This window comes from Macrotis lagotis, chromosome X, assembly GCF_037893015.1.
Source record: "Macrotis lagotis isolate mMagLag1 chromosome X, bilby.v1.9.chrom.fasta, whole genome shotgun sequence".
NCBI classification, from domain to species: Eukaryota; Metazoa; Chordata; class Mammalia; order Peramelemorphia; family Peramelidae; genus Macrotis; species Macrotis lagotis.
In genome coordinates this window covers 54,981,167-55,008,469 of record NC_133666.1, presented here as the reverse complement: position 1 = coordinate 55,008,469, position 27,303 = coordinate 54,981,167, and the positions used below count along the sequence as shown (strand labels likewise).

Genomic DNA, 27,303 nt, shown 5'->3' with positions numbered 1-27,303 from the left:
GATGAGAAAGGAGATTGAATGTAGCAGAGGAATAAGCATCTGGCAGAAGGCATAGAGGCCGTATTCAACAGTGTGGATGGGCTAAAATCAGCAAAAAGTATTAGAGCAGGATAATGACGAGATGAAAATGTTTCATGAGAAGTTCTAATAACATAAAATGAATTGTAAAGAGGAGACCAGAAGTAAGGATGCAACTTGGAAAACTGCAGTCTAGGAGTTAAGAATAAGGGGATGGAAGGTTGGTAGCTGGGGAGATAAAGGCAGAGAGCCAGCAGGAAACCCCAAAAGAATTTAGCAATAGTTTGCATATGGGAAACAAAACCAAGAGAAATGAAAATTACTAAAAAGATACTGACATGAGCAGCTAGGTGGCGCAGTGGATAAAGAACCGGCCCTGGAGTCAGGAGTACCTGGGTTCAAAACCGGTCTCAGACACTTAATAATTACCTAGCTGTGTGGCATTGGGCAAGCCACTTAACCCCATTTACCTTGCAAAAAAAAAAAAACCCTAAAAAAAAGATACTGACAGAATCTGATGAACAGTACATTCACTCTTTAAAAAAATTTCTCTTATGTACTTCTTTCCTTTAAATAACATGTTTGTAAATAAGTTTAAGACAAATGTGTATGTATAATATTAACCAGATTATTCACAGGCAAGTTGGGTGGGAAGGGAAGATGGAAGGAAATTTTGTAAATTATTAATATACATATGCAAATGGATGAATGTTGAAAAACTATCATAACATATATTTGGAAAAATAAAATATCAATTAAAATGCAGTTGGGCAATTGGAAAACAAACAAAGATACTGACAATCTGGGCAACTGGGTCAACTAAGGATCAATGACATGGGGCAAGAAGAATCCAGGGCCATGTGGTGGAGAGATTGAATTGTTTTTGTCAGGGCTTAATATGTCAATTGAACATCCAATTTGGGCTACAGATAACTGGGAGATAAAAGTGAAGTGCTAGGGCAAGATTCAGAATGCCTAACTAGCCACAAGAAAATCCCAACAGGAAGTTTTTTGTTTTTTTTAAGGTTTTTGCAAGGCAATGGGGTTAAGTGGCTTGCCCAAAGTCACACAGCTAGGTAATTATGAAGTGTCTGAGGCCAGATTTGAACTCAGGTACTGCTGACTCCAGGGACGGTGCTCTATCCACTGTGCCACCTAGCCGCCCCCCCCAACAGGAAGTTCTTAGGTCACTTTCAATTGAAGACTAATCTGTACACACAAAACCAAAAATGTTCTCCTTTGAGTTCCTTTTACATCAGTCCAAAAGGTGTTTCAGTAGCTTACATTTTTTGCAGCCCATTTACAGGCATCCTCAAAAGGTGGTTTAGGCCCCATACTTGTCATTTAATCACACACAGAATCTTTTTTAAAAGTGTTTCTCAGCCCCTAAAGAACCAAACACAATACTCCTAAAACTGTATTTTCTGCCTATTCTGCATCCGTCAAAATTATCATCATTTTAAACATACCTCTGTGTAATCTACTCTTCTCCATTATTTGGGTCCATCAACATGGTGGAGGCTGAATGAGCAATTGCCCAAAGGCCACTTTGTGTGCTGACAAGGTTTATGAGGCTATGTGTAACTTGAGGCTCTACTCCACCCCAAATGATCTTTCTACCTACAAACTATAATTAGATTTTCATTTCCAATGATATAAATAGCAGGGTAGATGGCCTAGTGCACTCAAGACATTTCTTCAAAGGCCTGATGATATCATGTAAACAAAGTAGTAGTTCTAGTCCATTCAAAGTAATGAAGTACCCAACTACCATTCCCTGCTATTATCTTTGCTTTTCCTTCCTAGGACAGATCTCACTTTGGGACAGGAAGTAGCCTTGTGCTGAGAGCTGGATTCAAATCCAGATTCTAATATTTAGGTTTGTGACCCCAGCCAAGTCCCATCATCTTTCTTTATTGTGAAATAGGGATAAAAATACCCAACCTCTCATGGTTGTTGTGACAAAAGGGCTGTAACAATGTTAGATAAATTTCAAAAAACAAGGGAATATTGACCTGCACTGATACAGAGCAAAATGCACTTTTTTTAGGTTTTTTGCAAGGCAATGGGATTAAGTGGCTTGCCCAAGGCCACATAGCTAAATAATCATTAAGTGTCTGAGGTTAGATTTGAACTCAGGTCCTCATGACTCCAGGATCAGTGCTCTATCCACTGCGCCACCTAGCTGCCCCAAAAATGTACTTTTTCAATGTGAATTAAGATCATAAGAGGAAAACCTAACTCTATAGACCTCTATCTGATAGAAGAAATGAGCTTACCAGAAAATTCTTGAAGTTCACCAATAATTGTAAGTAAAGACTGACAATTACATATCAGGACCAGAAGCAAATCTCAGTATAGGAAACTAATAATTTTTTCCTTGTCTTGTTCAATTACAAATATCTTGGGGGGGGGGGGTGGCAGGAAGCATAAGCTTTCACACACAACAGGTGCTTCATAAATATCGGCTATTAATGCATAATAGCTAGTTTCTTACCTGCAAGGAGATGTTGCAGCAGGAGATGGAGGGTTGGTCCATCTTCCCTGGCTCCTACTCCTGCCCTCCATGCTGGACCGTCATTCAGTCTTGGGAACAGGGGGAAGGGATAGGTTATGAAGTACCACACCAAAGACCCTCGGCAGCCAGAAGTCTGTCTGGAGTTGATCCGTCAGTGGCCTTCACAACATGGATCAGTTTGGCTTTTCCGTGGGGCTAAGCAAGCAGCTCAATCAATCAAGCAATAGCCTTTACTACTCTAGAACCCTCAGTACTTACCTGTAAGTCAAATTAGAGGGACATGCCAATGATTTATACATAAAAATAATGCTCTAAATTGTAAAATTTCTTCTCCTTCCCTTCTCCTAGGACCATCCCCAGTTCTAGCCCTCCCACTACCCTTCTTATATTCTACTTTCTTTTGGAAGTCTCATCCCAGGTCTCTTCTCTCTTCCTATTTTTGATTTAAGGAGGAAGAGACCACCCAGTCAAACAGACATGACCTCGAGAAGTCTTTTCTCCAAAGTCATCAGTATCAGGGTTCAAACCACCTCCTCATGGAGGAAGAAAAGACTTCAGTTTTCCATAGTCTTTTCAAGTCCAAGGGTTCACCTTGGAAAAAAAAATTTACAAGATGCCAGCACAAGTTCTATCCCCATCCTTTGGAAACCCAACAGGTTACAGGATGAGGAAAGAAGCTCCAAGAGACTTTCTGCTAGTGGTGCTAATCCAATCAAGCAGGGCCTTAACTGAGGGTTCAAAAACTTATTTTTTGGTTTAGGATTTTTGGTCACCAGTTTGATAACTATATTTTAAAATAACTGGCTTGCTTTATAATCCTCTATATCTTATTGAATGCAGCTGAAAACATAATTGTGAGAAGGCTTCATTCAGCAGGACTGCAGCAAGGACTCCAGGACACTGAAAATAATGTAATAAAAGTCATGCAATAAAGGTTGCAAGCAGTCCTTTGATATAGAGGATTTTTTGGTTTGGCTTGTTTTTTTTTTAATCTTTTCATTGTTGTTTAAAACAAAAAAGTGAGAATTTGATTTTGCTGGCCTTAATTCAATGGCCCTTTAGGTTTTGATCCAAACACCTAGAAATCTCTAAGCCAAAGGTAGGAAACCTTTCTTCTGCCAAGGGTCATTTCAATATTTATAATATCATTCACAGGACATACAAAATTATCAACTTAAAAATTAGCTTGCTACAGTTGGTCAAACATTTAATTAATTCACCCCTAAAAAGGTCCTAGATTTGTTGAATTTTGAGTCCCACCTGCAGTTGCCATGGCAGCGCCAGATCAAATGATTTCCTGGACATTCCCCATTCCCTACTCTAAGTAATGGGTGTGTTACTTTTCATTAAATGTTTAAGTTGTAATATCTCACACCAGCACCTAGGGATTGCTTCAGAAGTATCCACTTCACCCAAGGTCAGTGGGGTCAGCGAAGCTAACTAATCAATGTGCTTTGAGATGGGGCAAAGATGAGGCACCCAGGCCCAAGACCCTCCCTGAGGAGGGCAGGGTGGGCAAAATGTTTAGGGAATACCAGCAGGTGTAGTAAATCCTGTCACAGCAAACTAAGAAGCATGTGCTCCTCAGCTTCATCCTCTTGAACTAATTACCTGAAAATTAAAGCCTGGGGTTAGAGCATCTCCCATCTCATTAACATTCACCTCTGCTGCCAGAAAAGGAAGAAGGTACAGGGAATGCAAAAAAAAAAACAAAAAAGAAGAGAAGCTCCCAGGAAGAATCACCATCACAGGGGCAAAAGAGGCCCCAAGAGCTGTCCTGCCAAACCTGCCAGGAGAGAAGAGGAAGTCTTATAGCCCCTCCAGGGATGAGGAGCACACCCTTACCCAGGAGCAAGCAGCCCAGCCAAAGTGCATTTCCACCCCTCATGTCTAGTTCTGCCTTCAGAGACCAATGAGTTCACCTGTGGGACAAAAACTGAATTCAGATTCAGGACAGGGTTCAAAACGCAGTTCTACACATTTCTATATGTATAACCATCCATCATTGTATGGCATTCCTTCCAGCTCTCATTGTTGTAAAGATTATCAGGCTGCCTTGGGGGGGGGGCTGTAAAATTCAAAACATTACAAAAAATGATAGGTAGGAACTACTATTGTATATAACTGGAAAATAAAATATTTTTGAAAAGACAACTCTCATTGTTTCCCATCAGTCTTCTCCAAGTTGAACATCCCCAGTTCCTTCTATCTCATGTGATCCAGATGCAAGGCCTTACTCACCACCCAAGCTGCCCTCCTCTGAAAACTCCCCAGTTCTCTACAGGTCATCGATATTACTGCCTGAGAGACAGTGGTGGGCAGTTTGGGAAATTGATGAAGGTTAGAGCAGATTTATTCACCTCACTTCCATTCAGTTAGGGGTTGGAATTTTTTTAATCCTAGAAGCACATTACAGGAGTGGCTGAGCAATTCATAAGTTTTCCAGAGTCACTCTAACTTAAAAGAAAAAAAATTAGTCTAATATAGAAAAGACAGCAGACTGTGCAATGGAGAATACCATCTGTATCCAGATAAAGAAATGTGGAGTTAGAACAAAGTTCAAGGACTATTCCCTTTAATTTAGAGAAAAAAAAACCTGATATCTTATTGTCTGATCTTGTTATCTCTTATACTTTGTTTCTCCTTTAAGAATATGATTTCTCTCTCATCACACTCAATTTGGATCAATTTACAACACCGAAACAAAGACTGACAAATTACTTTCTGGGGGGGAGGGAAGTAAGATTGGGGGGGAAATTGTAAAACTCAAAATAAATAAAATCTTTAATAAAAAAAGAAACAAGAAATAAATAAAGGGAAAAAAGAAAAGATAGCAGACTAGCAAGGGAAGGGTAAAACAAGAGAGTGGTTAATAGGTTCTTTGCCTCAAACAATAGAAAAGGAATCCCCAAAAGGTGAACTAAAATTTTAGTCCCGATTCTTCCTTCAATTTTCTAAAATGTAGTCAATTATTTATTTCTCTCAGCTACATTAAAAATGGTGAGTTATGGGATCTCTTTAAAGGCCAGAAGCTGTTTAAATAGAAATCTATTGCTATTTAGATAATCTAAAAAACAAAGGAATATTTCATCCACCGCTTCAGATTTCCTGGAAGGAATGCATCGGATGGTGACTTCAAACACTCAATCCAACTTTCCAAAGTCTATTTAAATAGTTAAACTTAAGTCTAGATAGTTAAACCAAAAAGAGCTGTTTGTTTGAAAAACAAAGTGCACTTGGAAAACCTATCCTTCAGTTAAAAAAAAAATTACAGGGTGGCTAGGTGACACAGTGGATAGAGCACCAGCCCTGGAGTCAGAAGTACCTGAGTTCAAATCCAGTCTCAGACATTTAATAATTACCTAGCCGTGTGGCCTTGGGCAAGCCACTTAATCCCACTGCCTTGAAAAATCTTTAAAAAATAAATAATTACCTAGTTATGTAGCCTTGGGCAAGCTACTTAACCCCATTTGCCTTGCAAAAACCTAAAAAAAATGACACCCATATTTGCATCTAATAGATTAAGATGGAAATTTAGTAGGTGCTACTCAAAAGGACATCAATTGGGGAGTCCTATTTTGGAGTTGCTGCCACTCAATGGGATGAGATTTTTAACAGTAATAATGCCTGCAATGCCTGTACCTCAAGAATTCAGCAAGTTCAGGCCAGAGCAAGATTTTCACCTGCTTCAAACTCCATCTGGATAACCTATTGCACATTCTTTTTTCTTTTTTTTTTTTTAAGGTAAACATCAACAGATGTGTCAGTAAGGGAATATCCTTCCCTCAGTCTCCCCACAGGGAAAAGTAGACATTTGGGGAAGAAAGGACCCAAAAGCCTTTGTTCATCTGTCAAATGAGGGGGAAAGGGGGTTAACTCAATAGCCTCTCAAGTGCCTTTCAAGTTCTAAATCTATCATTCTATGCTACCTCAGAGCCCCATATTATAGCCTACACTCAGAATCAAAATAGTCAATCAGGGCAGAATTTCTGGAGGCTCCAATATATTCAAAACAAATATTTTATTTTGGCCTTGTCCTAACTCCTTGAGATAGCATCATATTACCTCTTTTAACTCAGTTGTTAACATAAGAATGCATGAGCTTGTTTAGTATTTGCCTAGATGAGGCTTCCCATCCTGAGATAGAAGGGAGGAAGGGCAAGATCTGATGTGTTGTCTAGGTTATATAAAGTCTCTGGGGCCTTGGCATCAATAGATGGAGGGCAGAGACCATCTTGTCTCTTTTTGTATCCCAAGCATTTTGCATAGTGCCCAGTACTTAATGTTTATTGGTTGATTAGTTTCCAGGTTAGCCTTCTGATACTAACAGTTGAGAAGGTCGATGCTCTGAACAGCTCTGCCAGGACTCAGACTTTCAATGATCTAAGGTCACTTCTAGCTCTCCCTTTCTGTGATGTCACATGGAATCCAACACAACGGTACTGCCATTTGAAGGCCAAAAAAGAAACAAGAAAAGCAAAGTTGCCAATATAGGTTTGTGAAATTCTTTAAGGCTTAAAAATATAGTTCTCCAGTGGAGGGAGGGAGGGAAGAAGGCTTTTTCCACCTTAAAGGTGTGAAAATCGTAAGTAGGCCATCCAGTATAGAGAAAAGCAGAACTCTGAGTCCAAAGACCTGGGTTTGAATTCTAGGTCCCTTGGACTATCTGAGCCTAGGGAGATGATAATCCTCCTATCCACCTCTCAGCTTGAAAAAAGCACTTTCTAAAGTCTTGAAATGTAGTGAATTGGGAGCTCTTATTAAGGTTCAGACTAAGCCCTGTGCATTTGTGGTTGAATGATCTGCACAGATTTTGGGGGGGGAGGAAAAAAAAGAGTAAAAAGTCTTTCATAAGAGGAAAACAAATGCTTCATTTAGTGAGATGAATCAAAACGTTTCTGTATGCATTCAGGAATGAGTAACAGGAAGTCTCATGCTCATTTTGCTAAGAGTGAAAGTTAATCTCACCAAATGGGGCCTGGGCTCACTGTGGCTCCCAAGATACAGACCAGAGAGCAGTCCTGGGGTGCAGGAAAGCAAGTCTCTGTCTGGCCTTGTGCCAAGCACCCATATGGGTGTGCACATCAGTCATCAAGAATCTTCTCAGGGTTCATTTTCTTCTGCCTGCCTTCTTTCCTTCTCTTCTCTAGATTCAAAACTGGCCCTTTAACACATCATTCCTAATTAGATGATTAGTGCTTAGAAGGGCAGGAGAGAAGTGATTTGCATAATTTAATCACAAAAAGAAGTTAAAGATACAGATTTTGCTGTTCCTTTGTACAATTATCTTCTTCAGCCTGGGGGGCTGAGATATTAATGTGATTAAACAGTATTTCTGCAAACAGGCAACTGTGGGTCCTCTATTAAAGCAAGGCTGGAGGCAAATGAAAAATTAATTTTAGAAGACAATCAATTTTATTCTACATGACTGTAATAAATAACAGCCCATCTGCAGACAAGTCATTAGACCCTGGGAGGGTACACGTGTCACAAAGTCGAAATGATACACAAGGCTGAATTTTCCACCCCAATACAACTAGTAATAAATGGCCCACCAGCTGCCATTTCAGTCTCCAAAGTCAAGGCCCAAGGATTTCCTAGAAAGCCCCAATGCATGCTGAGTCACTTCCAGGCAGCCAGTGAAGTCCACCCAGATTGCAGACATTCCCTAGAGCTAGGGGTTTGGATTCTGAGCAGTTTGCAGTCACTCAGACAGATTCATGTCACCTCCAGGGGATGAGCAGCAGCATCCCACTTGACATATGGAGAGTACTTTAATGATTGCAAAGTACATTAGAGGCAGCTAGGTGGCAAACTGGATAGAGAGCAGCCTGAAGACCCAAGCTCAAATCTGGCCTCACTTAACTGTGTGACCCTGGACAAGTCATTTCACTGCAGTCTGCCTCAATTTCCTCATTTGTAAACCTACTTCCCAGGGTTGTTGTGAGGATCAAATGAGATATTATTCCTAAAACACTTTGCAAACCTTAAAGGACTATAGAAATGTTAAACATTTCAGGAGAGCTTCACTTACAGCCATGTGATGAAGGTGGTTCTGATACTATCATTCCCATTTCACAGATAAGGAAATTGACTTCCCCAAGCTCACACACCTAATGCCAGAGGAAGAACTGGGACCCAAGTACTCCACGTTCAGCATAATGTGCTAGCCCTGGGCTTTTAGGATATGATAGGACCCTGTACCAGAGAAGTAGTAGAACCAAAAATATGCACATACACAAAGAAAATGGTGTTTCCTACCTGGTGGGTGCAAAATCCACAGTGCCTTCTTCTAGTACTCAATGGTTAAAGAAGTTTTGATGCTATCGACCAATAATCCTAATATGCCTACTGTCCAAGAGAAGTGTCCAATAAGCAAACACCAGAATAATGTTTTCTTCCATTGAATATATTTAAGAATGCCTTATGCTTATTCCAACAGATCAGCCTCAAAAACGAAACTCTAAGAATTCTAAGTCATCAAGTCACCACTGGAAGCACTCTTCTAGGTACTATGAAGATAAGAGAAAAGGGGATACTGAGAAGTGTCTTTAGGGTAGGGGAGAAAATGCAAATGCACAAGGAGAGAAATGACAAGGAAATATTAAAATAACATTTTAAGGGGCAGCTAGGTGGCACAGTGAATAGTGCACCGGCCCTGGAGTCAGGAAGGCCTCACCTCAGACACTTAATAATTGCCTAGCTGTGTGACCTTGGGCGAGTCATTTAAGACCATTGCCTAAAAAATAAAAAAATAAAGGCTTTCCAATCCCTGGGGCAGCTAGGTGGCGCAGTAGATGGACCACCAGCTCTAGAGTCAGGAGGACCTGAGTTCAAATGTGACCTCAGACACTTAAGAATTGCCTAGCTGTGTGGCCTTGTGCAAGCCACTTAACCCCACTGCCTAAAAAAAAAGTCTTTCCAATCCCTGGGGCAGCTAGGTGACATAGTGGATAGACCACCAGTGCTGGAGTCAGGAGAACCCGAGTTCAAATCTGATCTCAGACACTTAACAATTACCTAGCTGTGTGATCCTGGACAAGTCACTAAGTCACTTAATCTCATGGCCTTGCAAAAACCTTTAAAAAAAAGAAAGAAATAACATTTCAAGACAATAAATGAAGAGTTGTCATAAAACAATACATGATTAACAACCAGATGAAGTGGACAAGCCAAGACTGCAATGAAGTTCAGAGAAGGGAGATGCCACTTCAGCCCAGAGTGGAATTTTCAGCAGGATAAGAATTAAACTGGAGGGCAGCTAGGTGGCGCAGTGGATAGAGCATTGGTCCTGGAATCAGGAGGACCTGAGTTCTAATCCAACCTCTGACACTAATGATTGCCTGGCTGTATGACCTTGGGCAAGTCACTTAACCCCACTGACTTGCAAAAACCATTAAAAAAAGAATTAAACTGGGATTGTACTACACTTTGAGGGGTTTTTGTGTTTTTTTTTTTGGCAAGGCAATGGTTTTAAGTGACTCGTCCAAGGTCACACAGTTAGGTAATCATTAAGTGTCTGAGGGCAGGTCCTCCTGACTCCAGGGCCGGTGCTCTATCGACTGCACCACCTAACTGCCCCTTGGACTACACTTTAGTCACAACTAGTGGAAGCAAATGCATATCAGAGGTGTTGAACTTGGGGCTGGATGCATGAGGCCCACAAGTCTGACCCAAACCAGATTCTGATGTGATGGGGAACTATTTAACAAAACAAATAAAAATTTAAAAATCATAAATAATATTTGATTTTAAAAGTAAGCCAATGTGTAATCCCCAGGGATCTCCATATGCAGATTAGTGGTGCTTGTTTCTGTTTTGAGTTTGACACCACTGCTAATAAATTATCATTATTTGAATTTTAGAGATGAAGAAACTGACTTTCAGAGATCATATAGCTGCTAAGTGGAAGAATCTAAACTCAATTCGTGTGTTTTGACTCTCAAACCAAGGTTCATGAAGGCTGACTAGCACTTCAGAGGCAGAGGGAGGACAGTGAAAGAGCAGACTAAAGCCAAAGCTGGGAGGCTGGAGTATATTAGTATAACAAGGATTGGGGGGAGGAATCACCTTTCTGGATGGCTTAGGAAGATGAGTAGTCACAAATTTTCATTTGACAAGTTTTAAAATTTTAAATTAAATTAATATCTCATAAATTCCAGGGATCCTAGCAGGCTAGCATTGAAGTGCTAATTAGCAATCTTCGAGTATATGAAAGGCTAGCTAATTAGCAATCTTCCAATATATGAAAGACTAGCAAGCATCAGAGCTACTGGACTGGAATGACCCAGGGGTTAGAGATGTTGGTGAGGGTACAGGCTGGAGTTGGTAGCCTCGTAACTCCCCTCAAATTCTGTGTTCTTGAATATCCTGATTTCTTGATTCTCCTCCTAGTCCATAAAAGAAACTGATTCGCAGATCAGAATTAATTTTCACAAAATTTTAAGAACATCCATATTGGAACATGTAAAGTATCACACTATTTCTAAAATGCTTTGAATGAAATTTTTTTTTTGTTTTTAAGTTGTTTGCTTTTTGGCAAGGCAATGGGGTTATGTGACTTTCCCAGGGTCACACAACTAAGTAATTATTAAGTGTCTGAGGCCGGCTTTGAACTCAGGTCCTCCTGACTCTGACACTGTGCCACCTAGCTGCCCCTGAATGAAAATATTTTAAAGAAAACAATGGACAGAAGGATGGAGAGATCACAGATTTTGAGCTGAAAAAGAGTAATCATAGAGGTTCAGAGGGGTTAGGAAACTTTCCCGGGGTCACACAGCTACTTTGTGAAGTGAGATATGAATTCTCATCTTGTCTTTCCTTGATCTTGGTGAAATGACCAAGTTAATCCCTGGGTCGATCTTCTTAAGTCCAGAATTCAACCTATTATACAATAGTGGGAGGCCTAAAGCACTGCCTGGGTAAACTGACGTCAGGGCTACACAACCAGTGTGCTACAACTGGTGTGTATTAGAAGCAGGACAAACCCAGGTCTTCCAAAATATCAGAGAGAGGCCCTCTAGCCATTAGACCTCATTGTCTCTCAGGGGCAGGAACAGCAAAAAGGTCAGTCTGCCCAGACTGCTGAGTATGCAGAGGGGAATAAGAAAATGTGGAATAAGTCTGCCCAATGGAGTATCTTGGCTCCCAGTAACCACAATACGCACCTTCAGGTTGATCTTGGTTTCAGAAATGGGCCACCAGTGGATCAGCAAATGCCGTTTCATTCTTCCCTCTTCACAATGAAGTATTTGAATCAAGTTCCCTTTCATCTATCAGTTACCCAGCATTCCCTATCCCTTTAAGCTTTCTTATCAGTTGCCTATGGCTTTGGAATAGCTAGTCTAAACTGTGGATTCTGACCTTGAGCCCTCCAACCCTCTATAGCTATCTCTAAACTCACCACAACACCATTAATGAGAGAATCAAATTGAAGATGTAATTACACATCCACATGTTCTCATCCTGTGCAAATCTTGTCTGTGTTTGACTATAACCCCTACATGATAGGTCTACCCAGTGTATCTAAGCATTTCTTGACATTTCCAGCTGAGAACTTTAGTTGTTAAGTCATTTTCAGTCATGTCAGACTCTTGTGTCATCCCATTTGAGATTTTCTTGACAAAGATACTGAAAAAGTTTAACAATTCCTTCTCCAGTTCCTATTACAGATGAGGAAACTGAGGCAAATAGGGTGAAGTAACTTGCCCAGAGTCACACAACTAGTGTCAGAGGTCCCACAGGGGAATCCTCCTTTGATCCTTCGTCCTCAAATTTATCCAAAACCTCTCTAGCCACCCAATCCAATTTCAAACTACTAACTTTTATGCAATGTCCAGGTCACCTGAAACAATCTCCTCCTTAATAAAGCGCCCCTTTCCAATCCTTCCTCCAAGAAGTACAACTTCCTGAGATAGAAATAAGCTTGTGAGGATGCTGACCACTCCAAAATTGTGCTGGATCAAGCACTTGTTAGGTCCCTCCACTCCCGCCCTCTTCAGCGGAGCCACCACAGCCAGCTCAACTGGCCACAGCACTACTACTGTGCTGCTGAGACTTGATCAGGGGCACACTTTAAAAGTATTAACAACAACACTGGGAAGGACGCCACAAATAATTTTAGACTTTAACATTTGTTTTCCAAGAAACTAAATTAAACCCCAAAACACTGGCAATGTAGAGTTTCTAAATTTAAAAATCAGGCTGCCTACGTGGTAATTTAATCCAAAGAAAAAAATGATCATTATATTCTCTTCAACACAATGATTCAAATTGGTCTTTCAAATATATATATATATATATATATATATATATATATGTATATGCATATATAGAGATACATAAAGATGTAAATAATAGAAATATATATATTCCCAACTGAAAACAAGTAACATTTGACATTCACAAAGAATTTAGCCTCATTTTTTATATATTCAAAAGCTATGAAACTGTTTCCCAAATCCCAGTAAAACATTAACATCAAGAGTTTCCATTCAGTTCAAAGACAGACAATATTGGGGGTGGCTAGGTGATGCAGTGTATAGAGCACCGGCCCTGGAGTCAGGAGGACCTAAATTCAAATCTGGCCTCAGACACTTAATAATTACCTAGCTGTGTGGTCTTGGGCAAGCCACTTAACTCCATTGCCTTGCCCCCCACCAAAAAAGATAGACAATAATGCCATTCATTCATGGCAATGGACAGTGACATAGTCACACACACACACACACACACACACACACACACACAAAGTAACATTTAACAATGCCATACAAGTCGTCTTGTAGGGACAGTAAGTATTCAAATGATGTCACAACTTCTGAAGTCATAAACTCATCTACAGGAAAATGACATTTCTGGTACCCAGGAGTCCCCATGTCCCCCTTCACTAGCTACCTAACAAGGGTTAGTTCTGAGACTTATCTTCACATGCTCCCATCATGGTACTAGCATGAATGGTTGGAACCTCCAGGGGGTAAAGAGCTCAGAATTGGACCTACCCCTCCCACCCCAGAACACTTGGGAGAGAAGCAACAGTGCAATATAACAAAAAGAACTGAACTAGAGATTAGAGGACTTGAGTGCAAATTCTCACAAATGACCTTCCCTCTCAGGGTCAGAGATTATTTATCCACAAAAACTGGGAGCTGTACTAAATGTTCTCTTAATGCCCATTAAATCCTCAATCTAAGATCCAAAGTCATTGTGACTGACCTTTGAAGGAAAAAAATACAATTTATGTGGTTGTCAAATGTCTCTGTACCCATAAAAAAATAAAATAACTATTTATATAGTAATAAACACATTAATTCTTTCCATTCTAATGCCAGGATAAGAAAATGAATATGTTTATTCAATAATCAACTGATCAGAATGCAAGGGAGAGATTGGTTCATAGAATCTCAAAGTTAGAAGGGCCCTCCAGAGACCATAGAGGTCAACTGGCACCTGAAGACTTTCCACTGGCATTCTCAGTCAGCCAGGCTTGAATCTGTAGTTAGAAAGAACTGAGTTCAAATCTAGCCTCAGAACCCTGAGCAAATCACTTCACCTCTCTGTACCTCACTCTCCTCATTCTGTAAAATGAGGGTAATTATAGCACCTACTTCCCAGGGTTGTGAGATCAAATGAAGTCATACTTGTGAAGAACAGACTTGGGGCCTGGGAGCTCCCAGGCACAACATTAATGCTTCTCCCCTCCTCCCAATAACAAGAACAATAGCTGATATTATATCACTTGATCATCATGCATAAACCATGTCAAGCAGGTACTATCAATTTCTATTACACTTTATACATTCACTTCGTCATTATTTCCCTCCATTTTCCAGACGATGAAACTGAGGCTCAAAGTAGTTGAACTGACTTGACCAATCATATTAGAATTCCTAATGAAAGCCGTGAGGCTCTGGAGCTTTTATTTATGGGAAGCTTTACTTTTCTTATCATGTTTCAACTTCCCAATAACCCTGTGGGGGGTTGGTGGGGCACATGTGAGTTCCCCCATTTTACAGATAAGGAAACAGGCTCAGAGCATTTCACAAAATAACAGAGTAGAAAGTTCAGTTCATATGAAATCAAAAGCCATAGGTTCAACTAATGATTGACATTTTACTACTTGTAAAGCCCAATACAAATCATTTCATTTATAAAATGAGGAAGGGGAGAGAATAAAACACTGATGAACAACTACGATGGGCCAAGCCCCATGCTAGAAATGCTTTATAATCATTTGATCTTCACAGCAACCCTAGAGGTTAGATGCTATTCTTATCCTCATTTTACAGTCAAGGAAACTAAGGCAGATAGAGATGGAGTGACTTGACCAAGGTCACACAACTATTTAAGTGTACAAGGACAAAATGGAACTCTGTTGTTCCAGACACTGGGCCCAGGGCTCTAGCTCTACCCAATGGACCACCTAGTTGCCTCCCTCCAGGGGTCAGACTAGATGATAGCCAGCTCAAAAACACATAATCCTGGGCTTAAACTAAATCTGATTCGCAAGTTCAGTACTCTTTCCAAGGCTTCCCTGCTATTTTAGAGAAGAGAATGAACAAGTACAATATTTTTATTTGGTAATCAGTGCTCAACATTAGCATTTTGATATTCCACAGATATACCCAGTGAGATGACCACAGAAAGATACATGTGTAAACAAACAGCACAGACATAGATCTACATAGAAAATGCATATGTATTCCCACACTCACACATCCTTATATGCCAACAAGTGTTTGATTCACCTCAAGAGTAATCCACAAACAATTCTAGCCTTATCTGCTCTTGCCACTCGGAATCCTCACAGGCATTATCTCCCTGCCATTGGTCAATACTCAGACTCAGAAAATAAAAACTCATTGTTATGTTAAAGCTAAGTTTAATGAGAAAGGTCAATCTTCTGCAAAAGTTAAAAGTGTACTCTGTGACAAGGTGAAACACAATTATTTGGTCCTTTCACGATTTCATATTGTCCAGATTACCAATCCTTTCCATGAACATGGATGACTAGACACTCATTCCATATATATCAATAAATCCAATTCACTCGCAAGTCACAAAATCACCTTCCCGATACTGTGATCCTCTCCAAGACAAAAGGGCAAACAGCAACAACAAAGTGCACTATCTACACTTGCTAAGAGAAAGCTAAGAATTTGGGATCAAGTTTTCTAAAGAATATTATTGTTCTCGCTGACAAAATATAGAAGTAAATATTCAAATACTTGTTGAATGAATAATATTAGCTCTAAAATATATTCAAAGTAAACATGACTATTCTGTAGGCTATAGCTTCCATCACTCACCAACAGAACAAGGCCCCCCCCCCGCCTCCTCCTTCAAAAACCTACAAAATGTTCATAAATGCAGAGCTAAGCACGTCTAGGGGCTTAGCTGATCACAGACTATTTTCAAAACATCCAGTTAAACAGAATCTAAATAAATAAATACTTATTCATGTATGATTCCATCTCTTAGCCTGTTTTCTAAAAATATTTACACTGAGGATCAAGGGATTTTGAAATCTCTGTTATCAAAGCACATTCTTTCATCTGTATTGGTGCTTTTGTCATTGGTTTCTCCCCACCCTTCCACCCACCTTGGCTAGGATGTTGTATATGACCATAAGCAAAGCAAATCCAATTCTAAGCTAAGATTTGAATGGTTAAGTAACCACACAAATTTATGGTAAATTCTTAATATTTCTCCATCCATAGCTATGAGCTTTCAAAGCAAATAACTGAATATACAAATATTTAAGAGAATGAGTCTTCTGATTAACTGTGTAAGCCACAGAACCTCTTATACTTCACATCAAATACAGAGTAGAGCAAGAATCCCCAGGTCAACTGAACATGGCCGCTATGAAGTGGAAATAAATGGTTCACTCCAATCCCTCCTGATGTGCATTCTATTTATAACACATCAGCAGCCTCTGTGTTTGTTGGGGGGAAGAAATGAACTATCTTCTCTGATATGTGAAAAATCCTCATTTCTTTCAGTTAAATATGCCTGATAAAATTCCAAGATTTAAAAAAATACATACCTATTATTCATTAATTAGAACACAAGAGGTAAAGAAAAGGATGTTTCAAGACAAATCAAAAGCATCACAGAAAATAATTACGTGAATTTCACAATTTAGCAAAAAAACTACATGGGAAGAAAGGAGTGATATCATGTGGTTCCCATCTACCTTACTTGTTAACTCTAAACCTAATGTGAAATTGCACCCCTGAAAAGAGGGGGGATACCAGAAAAGTATGGAGATACTTTATGAACCTCCATTATATCTAAGTCCAAGATCGTGTGATCTTAGCATGAAAACTGCTAAGAAAAGAAGCTGTCTGGGATTCCAGTTCCAAATAGAAATCATTCAAATGTAGAATTTGGGCAAAATTAAGTTTAGTGGTATGATTTTTGAGACCACGGGGTAAAGAAGATGAGGCACTGGAAGCTTCTGCTCATTCAAGTTCCTCGGATGTGAGTTAGAGCCAAAATCATACAGAACTCCAGCTACTGGGGGAGTTCTATATAACTTTTCAAGGCTCTTCTGTATACACACACTGGATGGATCAAGGCCTCAACTCTATTTATAGTAATGTCATTTTATAGCTAGACATATCAAAAGGCTTTATATACTTTAAGTTTGGTGTGCTATTAATATTGCATTTAGGCTCAAGGCTTGGAAAACATACTGTAAAATGTGCCATTAGAGGTATGTAATTTATGCTGCTACCAGAAACCTTCATGAAATAAGTAAAGTCTTAAATTCTCACTAGATATATACTGTATTCTTATTTTAATCCAACAGGATACCTCAAATTGAGACATGCAGATAATGCATTAATAAAACACACAGAACTAGACCAGTCCAAATATTGTCTTGTCCTTTTGGACAAGTGAGAGCCAGACTTCCTCCCAAAACAACTGAAATGCTAAGAATCTAACATATTGCTGCAAGCAATAATGGTTATAACTGTTAATCCAATACACCTTTTAGACAAACCCATAAACACACGAGTGGAAAAATAGCACAGATGTTCATCTCTAATGCAATTTCCATTCAATTTCCTAAGTGCGGTCCCTGTGTGCAAACTAGCTTAACGTTATGTTTAGCTTGCAAATTCTTTTAATAAATAATGAATGCAATAAAACTAGGAGATCAATGGCAAGCTGAGAAATCATAAAAAAAAGCCTTTTGTGTTCAGGCTGTTGCCGATTTCAAACTTTAATCCGGAGACAGATCAATATTACTTTTTCTTTTTAACCCATCACATAAATAGCAGAGAGACTAAATGTGGTCTAAAATGCTGTTACCAGATATCAGTTGCAAACAACCTGATAAGACCATTGGACATGATTGCAATTGAACGTTTTATACCTTTACATACATACTACATTATACACTGTTAAGCAGTCGACTTGGTTAAAAAAAAAATCATTGTACGACAATAAAAAGACTAGCATTGGCTCATTTTTTTCCTTTCCTGTCATTTGCTTTTTTCCCAGTCAGGTAATTACTAAGGTTTTACCACAATTGGCGCTAATAAGCCCAATAAATGCAATGGGTCAAAATGGTGGATAGTTCAAAGTAATTTTATCTTGTGGAGTTCTTAGAGCAAAGTGAACTCTATTTTTAAAATATAAATTCTACCTGAAAAAGGTAAGCATGTTCAGAAAAAGCATTTAAAAAAATAAAGAATAGAGATATATACATGTTATCATCTAAGGTTCAGGTCTAAGAACCTGTCAGATACAAAACAAAAAGGAAAGCATTCTGGTTAATGAATTCCAGTTTTTCTAATTCAATTTATAGAAAAAAAATCTAACACCCAGACAAGTCTTATCATCTCACTCTGAAGGACCAGATTTGGCCAACCAGAAACCCAAATCCAAAATGCATGGCCCCAAGGGGTCATTGTGATATCAAGGTTAAATTCTAATCACTAAGGACCATTATGAGGCAGTGAACTAGTTATACTTTGGAATTCAGGTTTAATCAGAGCATAAGAAAATCTTTTCAAAGTTCACATAGAGACAATGAAATTGAACATTCTCTTTAAACAGTTCCCTTCCTTGCTGGTCCAATCTCCACTCTTCAAAACACTGGATTTTTGTGCCCTTCTGCAGGTCTCTCAGAAATGCTTTTTGTCCTGACCGCTAAGGCTTTCAATAATGAAATTAAAATCGCAAGATTAATGTCTTTTTAACCACTGTATACCTTAGGAAACAGTTTTATTTCAACTTCCAATCATCTACAGGAACAACTTTGACTAATGGGGAAAAATCAAGCCAAGAAGCAAATTTTAGCTAGCTATCATTTATTCATTCATTTATTCATTAACATTTGGAGAGCCTTAGGCGCTGTCACAGACTAACCATAAACTACAAGCATTGTAGACTGCTCAAGCACGGACTACACAAGTCCAATTTCTGTGTTTTATTTCAAGGTGCCAAGGTATATAGCAGAACAACTCCTACGAGGGACACTAGCCTTTGGATCTAGGAACTAGCTGCTGATCAGAAAGGAAACCAGCAGGGACTGGAGTGAGGGAGAAGCTGCTTCCTCTACAACTCCAAGGCCTGAGCATTTTCTCAATTAGCATCATATGTGGCTCAAGAGAAGGTAGGTCATACATAGCACAAGCACCTCACCACCTTGAAGCAGGAGAGGGAGCTGACGAATTTCCCTTGAAAACAGATTCTCACTCTCGATAAATATAGGCACCCCCGGCTTCCAAGATTACCCTGATGCTCTCAGGATGATCCTCTGATGGAAACTGATGGAGACTCGAACAGAGCATTCAACAACCCCTCCTGGTTTTCCCCATCTCCATGGAGCAGCAAAAAAGGGACATAGAGACAGGGAGAGATTCAGTTTATTTGGGAAGAAATGTGCATTTTTATTATATGGTGTTAGACTAAGTAAGGCAAGACAACAAACAGGTCAGCAGAGAGCTCGACCTGGATCAACTGTTTAAGTCTCAATCATACCAGGCTGCCTGAGATGAAACTAAACCCTGTCTTTGTAAAGACTGGAATTTTTCTTTATTATTAAGCGACCATTTCCCCATTTGATACTAAACAAGTATCAAAATCCGGGGGAGGGGGGCAATAAAATTTGCCAATTCAAACTCTGTCCAAAGTTTCTTCTCTTCAAAGAGAGAGGGAGAGGGAGAGGGAGAGGGAGAGAGAGAGAGAGAGAGTGGAGGCATATTTCCAACAGGACCAATTTCAGCCAAAAAAAACCCCTCAAAGTTCTTTTTGGTTTACAATGGGAAAACCAGCAATAAATTGGGGAGATATGGAAGATTTATGTTCTACAGGTTCTTAGATGGAATCTTTAAAGACCAACAGTTCATGACTGACTAGGAAGAAGACTGACAGGAAGAAGAAAACATCTTTCCAAAATCCTCCGCACTCCCCAGTAAAGAAATAAGGATTGTCTCGTGGACAGGCTACTTCTTTCTCTAAAGAAATCCTGAAGGACTTCCAAATCCCTTGATAAAAGTGCACTGCAGCTGCATGAAGCCACCAAGCGGCTTATTAGAAAGGATTAAAAAACTAACATCCTTCTGTAATCAATTTGGATACAATGCTCTTCTATATATAATGACACTTGCAATGTGTCCCAATCTTATATGACTCATTCTCATCATTCTCAGCATAATGAAATATTAATGTGGAGAAAATGGCTGCATTATTAAGAAGCACCACTATATTTAGATTTTTTAAATATCGATTTCTACCATATTGAGATAGCTAACGATTTTGCAGAAAATTATACCTGTTCAACTTCCCATTCTAGGAGAAAGTTTATTAATTTTCACAGAATAAGCTCATAATTTAGTCTTTATTTTTCTGAGATTCCTAATAAACAATCTAGCTACGCCGGCAAAAAAAAAAACTGGGAAAAAAAGGGGATACCGCCACTTTAAAAGCTTCAATCTCTCTGACATTGCTGGCAGAGTATGGGAACATTAATGCATCTGTCATGATAACAAGCTAAGAATAACATCTAGACATCAAACCGAGCAGAGAATCCATCTGAAGTGATTCATTCAGATCTGTCTCATTGATTTATTAAACACAGGGCAACATCTGCAGCCTCCCAGAGCCGCTTGGCGAAATTAATGCAAGATCAATTCAAATGGAAAAAAAGTGCAAAAGAGATAAATCAAAACACCATTTGCATGCAGTTCCACAATCAGGCTTATTGGGTGCAAATGCTCAATTTCCCTCCCCAAGCAAGTGTGGTTAAATGTTGTTTTATCTCCGGAGAATTGTGTGATTTGAAGTGACAGTGAAGACTTTTGCAGGTTGCAATGGAGAAAAGAGAAAAAGGAAGAAAACTGCTCGCCAAGGCCTTTTGAATATGCAACAAGAATAGCATTAATACCTAATTGTTTTGCTGTTGGGAGGGGGGGGGAGTTCTCCAGAAACATAGATAGCGTTTTTCTATTTTCTGTTCACTGCAGGGAGATTATAAGGCAAATTTGAAATTTTGAGAAGGGTGAAATCGGCATCATTTGTAGCTTGAAAAACGCAGGATAAATTACTAATCGAAACTCATACTGCCAACTGAAATGCAATTTATTTCGATTAGGGCTCCTTCCAATTCAATTTGCCTACCGGGGGCATTTTTAAAGCATCTAAGGATTTTATTAAGACAAATAAGGTTCCACAAGAAAGGGGCAAAGATGTCACACTTGCTATTTGCCACAAGTATTAGGGATTTCCTTTTTTAAAAAAATAAAATAAAATAAAATATCACTAGGTTGGAAAACCAAGACTCCCAAATTTTGCTCTACATAATTATTCTATTTAATGAAGCTATTACTGTATGTAACTATCCCAAAATGAGGACATCATACCATTGACCATTTATTTAATGATCCACTAAATGGTTACATTTGGACAAATAAGGATAAGCCAGCTGCATTCTCTGGGAAAGGTTGTATACAACCAAACAGGTTGCGAATCCAGAAAGATCCATTTAAAATCAGGATGCACTTCTATAGAAGGCCCCGTGTACAGGCACAAGGCTGGCCTGCCCTCATTATAGCCTTGACATCACTCCCCTAATAAAAGCCAGGGAGCATTGGTGACTAGGTGTCTGCTTTTAATAGACAACAGGGCTACACCCCCGTTAGCCAGTACACTCCAATAGCTACATTTACTGCCTACATTCAATCCTAAATCCTTTTATTGTTTGGGAACAAGAGCAAAAAGTCACGCAAAATGTTCCTACTGTGGCTGACAAACTTTCATTTTCGGGAGAAGATGTGCTGTTCTATGTTGGGCATGAAGTATTCATGCAAAATAAGGCTGGATCTATTGAGGGATGTTTGATCATCAGGATCCAGCTTTCAAAAATAATTGCAAAAGGTTTTAAAAGTCATGTTAACTAACTGCATGATCCAGTGGTTACAGCGAAATGATAACAAGCCAAGATAAAATTGAAGCTTTACATTTTTTTCTTTAGGGAAATCTGAATTTCTATGTTTGACTATCTTGAGAAGTCACTTAATATATTATAATTTTTTTAAATCAGATCACTCTTGTTTTTTCAAATATCCATTTAAAACCAATCAAATGGCAAAATAACAATAAATCTGTTGGATCTTTAATAAAAAAAAGCATTAGCAAGAGAATCTGAGAGTGTGACTTTTATGCAGCTGGTGGCATAGGATAATTTAAGTATTGAGCTGTCCTTATGGTAGGTTTGGGAATTTTTCTTTTTTGAGTTTAGTTTTGGGTTATTTTTTTAAAGCACTAATGAGAACATTTCTATTGAGTGAGGGTGATTAACTGAGACACAAAGGCAAATGTGCTTGCTTTCTACACATAGCTCTAAGAAAAGATAGCTACATAAATTTGAGATGACTGTATTTTTATCTAGGGGGAAAAAAGTTTTTAAATAGGCAGCAACTTCTTAAGTTAGTTGGCATCTTGGATATTGTGTTCCCATTCATCTGGAAAATTAACCTGCTTAGTCCGAAATTCATTTTCCAAGTTACAGAGGAATCCAGTCCTTTGACTCTGCCACGATGTCAAATCGGCATCATGTGGTAAAACAAGGTAGAGCCAAGAAGCTTCCTTTTCCTTAAGGGGCAGGTAATTCTGGCCCAACTTTTCTTCTCCGGGGAGAGAACTTTATAAAGAAAGCTAGAAAGTGGCTAATAGCTAGATACTGAAGATTAGCCACTAGTACCTGTGATCGCCCAGCTTGGAGGACTTTCCAAGGGACCAGAGCTAATTAAGCTCCAGTTATAAACATCTGGTCCAGTGACCTCACCCCAATACAACCTGATCCATTATAGTGGAGAATGTGTGGTGAAACAACAAATTAAAATTTCAAAATTCAGGGTTTTCATTTCTTTTCCCCCCAATAGTAGTACAGTGAGAGGAAAATCATGCCCATTGTTTAAGAAAAGAAAAGTGTCTATGGATTCCAAAGGAAATAGTCTTCCTTTTTAAAAATTATTAGCAGGAGAGTAATCTTCTAGCTAAAAAGGGATCCAACTTGTGAGTTTTCCCACTGACTCAATCTCCCTTCTTTGATCTTTACTTTCTTTGGCTAAACTCGAAGTTGCTAAGAGATCTTGGGTTCAGCAACAGAATCCTCTCATCAGAAGCCACATCTTTCACTCATTCCCTTCAACTGCATCTCTGTGCTCTCAATCTTTGTTCTCCCTACCCGGGTTTCAACTCCTCCTGGCTTTCAATATCCATCTTCCTTCTTTTGGCCCTCCTCAGCCCTGCTCCTGCTCCTTTTCTTTCCCAGCTCCTTCTTTCTCCAGAAGAAATAATTAGAATGAAGATGCAAAGAGCCGAGGGATGTTTTTCACCCAACACACAAAGAAGAGTTTGGAATGAATCAGTGAGAACTCAGCTAACTAATGGCACTTTTTGCTATATTGTGATTTTTTTCCCGTTAAATGTGATGAGGAGTGTGGTTAATTATCAAATCCGGTGTCATTGAAATATTAAAATACACAAAGACTGTTATTTCACACCTAAAAAGTCAAACGATCTGTGTTCTAAAGAGCTTTCTTCATTTCACTCAAATACAGAGAAGCACAGTCTTTATACTGTCAGAAAATTCAGATAGGGGAGCACAACGTGAAGAGAGGTACAACCAACTTGTATGCAAAAAAGAGATTCATTTCCAGTTTTTCTATGTATAAACAAACACACACACACACACACACACACACACACATGAAGAAAGTCAAGAGTTTAGGTTTGCAAACACCATCAAAGACAAAATATAAAAAAACCAATAAAAGCAGGACCCAAAAACTATTCCATGACTATCTGTCTCCAGACACTACGAGAAAGTAACTGCTTGTTTATTGTTGGGGTTTTTTTCCTCAGGAAGAAATTGGAATCCAACCATTTTAAGGCAGTCAGCCCTAAAGCTGGGCTAAGGTCCTGCCCTAGTTTCTTTTTTCAATGAATGTCAGATTTTGAAAAAGGGAAAGTATATAAATTGGCTCCAAGGATAGCATTTCCTCAAGGTAATAAATGGTCAACGTCATGGAGCCCTCCCTGTCTTGGGGAGAAAAGAGAGAAGGGAAAGCTTTCATTCGGAGCAGAATTTCATGTTGGGAATAGTTTAGTCTTTTTGAAGTCATGGAAATGAAGTAGATGCCCCACACACACACACAGACAAACAGACAGACAGCTTCTGGTCCTTTCCCTAACACTGTCAGTCTCACTATTATTAAAGGGGTTTTGTGGTCAATCAAAATTTCCTCTGTGCTCCTGGAGCAGACCACAGCTTAAGCCTCATGGTGTCCTTTCAAAGTGGGCTATTATTGACCAAGCCACGAGTGACATCAGGATCCAGGTATGTTAAGCCCAATAGACAGGAAATGAGGCAGGAGCTCCCCAGGAATTGGATTGTTTTGCATGACTTTAACACAGAAGGATATCGTCTCCCCCGAAAAGGAGGGGAGGAGGGCTTGTGGTCAGTTGTGCAGCAAGCAACAGTTTGTCTCAGCTGAGTCTGTGGCCGTGGGCTTTCAATGTCCATAAGCCATTGCCTCCCTCTCCGATTTTGTAGCAGTGGATGGGAAAAAACTATTTTCAGTTCGGTCTTTGAGCGCTGGCGACTACAAGAGGCAGGGAGAGAAAGCAAGGGGGGCTCCTAGAACTTCCTAGAATTCTTAAGGGCGGAGAGGGATGTAGCTAGTGGCCCCGCTGGCTCTAATTTCCTTAGAGGGTGCTGGCACAACCAATAGCTCAGCCTGATCGATAGATGATCAAAGAGAAGCCAGGATTTATTCCAAGCAGCTTCGAGGGGCCAGGATCAGTGTGGACCGGTACTATAATGCTCCAGTTTCCGGGTTCTAAAGGCGGGGAAGGAGCCGGCTACCCTGGTTGTGCTCTCTAAGTGGCCACGATCTGCAGAGGGTTTGCATCTGAGACTCGACTGGCCATTTTTATGCGTTCTCCTGGCTACCCTCATAGTTTAGGAGCTGCCATCTCGAGCCCCCACGGAAGGCGGGGTGCAGAGGACGGGTTATATGGAAAGGGGGGGGAAACAGACAGAAGAAGTAAAATGGACAAATGAGATGGGGGAGATGGACGCGCAGACAGACAGCCGGATGGGTAGGATAGATGGGATGCACAGCAGTTTGCCCTATGGTGTTTTCACTATTTTGCCCGAGGGGTGCCCCCAGGGAAGTCCCCAAAGCATCTTTTGCACAAAGTGGCCAGGGTTTCCGAGTCAGCTCCACCCCCATCACACTTTCCTTCGCAGAGCTCCCCCCCCCCCCCAAACGTAAGAAATGGCCGTCTGGAATCTGCTGCCCAGGGCCGATCGGAGCCGGAGCGCACCGCGTGTGCGCCCCGCGGCTTTCACACGCGCGAGGCTCGTAGGCCAGCGATGGGGTGGGGAGGAGCGGGAGCCCCCCCATCCCCAGCCTCCTCCCAGTCCCCCCCCCGGCCCGTGAGGGCAGGGCGTGCGCGCAGGTGGCGGCGGGCTGGCCGGCCCGTCTGGCCATCAGCAATCAGCAGCAAGTCGGCCCCCGGCCCCTGCCGCGGCCGCCGCTGCCGCCACCCGGAGCGGGAGAGAAAAGAAAAGAGGCAAATTAGTTGGGATTTCGGGTGCTGAGGGGGGCGGGGGGGGGGGCTACAGGAGCTGCACAAGGGCTGCGGAAACCGTGGAGGGGTATAGCGGGGGGAGACAGGGGAGGGGAGGGATATGTCTCTCGGGACTCCCGGGGGCTCCAAGTTAGTCCAGGGACGGGGGACGGGGCGGCAGGGGCAAAGAAGGAGCGTTCGAAAAAGAACGGGAAAGCAGAGGGGGGGAGCCAGAGAGAGACAGAGGGACGGAGAGCGAGGGCCAAGAAAGAAGGGGGAAAAGAGGGGCGGGCGGGCGCGGGCGAGCCAGGAGCCCAGCACCGAGTCGGAGCGCCGGGAAGCCGGGAGCGCGGACGGGAGGAGCGCGGAGGCGAGGGCGCGGGGAGAGGCCGGGGCAGCGCTCACCTGGCGTTGGTGCAGTCATTGTACAAAGTTTCGAAGTCCTTCCTGGTGATGAGTTTGCAGCGGTTGACCCCGGGCTGGATGGCGCCCAGGCCGCGGAGGATCCGGACCTGCTCCACCGTACACACCACCGGGGTGATGTCCAGCCTCTTCAGCTTGGTGTAGACTGTGTGCAGGCCCCCGACCAGGTGCTTGAGGAACAGGTCGAAGACCTGCGGCAGGCAGATGAGCTCCTGCCCCTCCACCAGGAACGAGGCCACCTTGACTCCGTGCAGATCGACCATCTTGCACTCGTTGCCGTTGCCGCCGCCGCCCCCGCCGCTCGCCCCGCCGCTCAGGCCGCTGACGCCGCTCAGCCCAGCCAGACTCAGCCCGCCGCCGCCGCCGCCGCCGCCGCCGCTCACCGCGCTCAGCCCGCTCACGCCGCTCATGCCGCTCATGCCGCCGCCGCCGCCTCCCAGGACGCTCAGCCCGGCGGCGCCTCCGCCGCCGCCGCCGCTCATCGCGCCCAGGCCGCCGCCCATCGCGCCCAGGCCGCCGCCGCCACCGCCGCCGCTCAGCCCGCCAGCCGCGCCGCCGGAGGAGATGAAGCTGTTAAGCATGCTCGGGGTGAGGCGGGGGGACTCGGCCGGGCTGGAGTAGAGGGGCTCGGCCCGGAACAAGCCCCCGGGGGCACCGGCGCTGCCGCCGCTGGAAGTGGCCGCGATCACCGGCGGGGCTGAAACAGCCATGGAGAGCCTGGGGCGCTCCGTGCCTGCGCTGGGGCTGGGCGCGTCTCAGGCCACGGGGTGCGCGGGCGCTCCGGGGCCGGCCGCCTGCCTCGCGACTGCTGGCCGCCCGGCTCCGAACGGGCTGCTGGCGCTCCTCCCACGCCCCGCACACACAGTGAGCCCGGGCCCCCGCGACGGCCCGGCTCTACCCCCCTGCCCGGATTGACGGCGCGCCGCGGCCAATCGCCTCCCGCCGGCCCGCTCCTGCGTGCGCCCACTGGCTGCCGAGCGGCACGAGGGGCGGGGTCTCGGGGCCCGGCCCCACTACCTGAGTCCCACCAGGGCTCCGTTAGGGGATGGGGACGGACCCCGTGGGGGGGGGGGGGCGTTCAGCTCCCTGGGTTCGGCGCTCTCTCTGTCGCTGTCCGTCTGTCTCTCTCTGAATCTGTGCCTCTCTCTTTTTCCCTCTCTCCCCCCGACTCCGCATTTCTTTACATAGCCCCGCGCAGCCTTCCGCGGCTCTGCAGGTAGCCAGGGTCCGGGAAGCAGCTCCCGGGG

At 42.1% G+C, this 27,303-nt stretch overlaps 1 protein-coding gene across 3 annotated transcripts in view; it reads right to left on the bottom strand.

The window, feature by feature from the left end:
* DACH2 (dachshund family transcription factor 2) overlaps positions 1-26,766 on the bottom strand; it is a 400,510-nt gene extending 373,744 nt beyond the window's left edge. For all 3 annotated transcript variants that reach the window (XM_074203764.1, XM_074203765.1, XM_074203766.1), the window contains exon 1: positions 26,039-26,766. In XM_074203764.1, coding sequence (XP_074059865.1) covers positions 26,039-26,766 — 728 coding nt within the window. The remainder of the gene's footprint in view (positions 1-26,038) is intronic.
* Between the last annotated feature and the right edge of the window lie 537 nt (positions 26,767-27,303).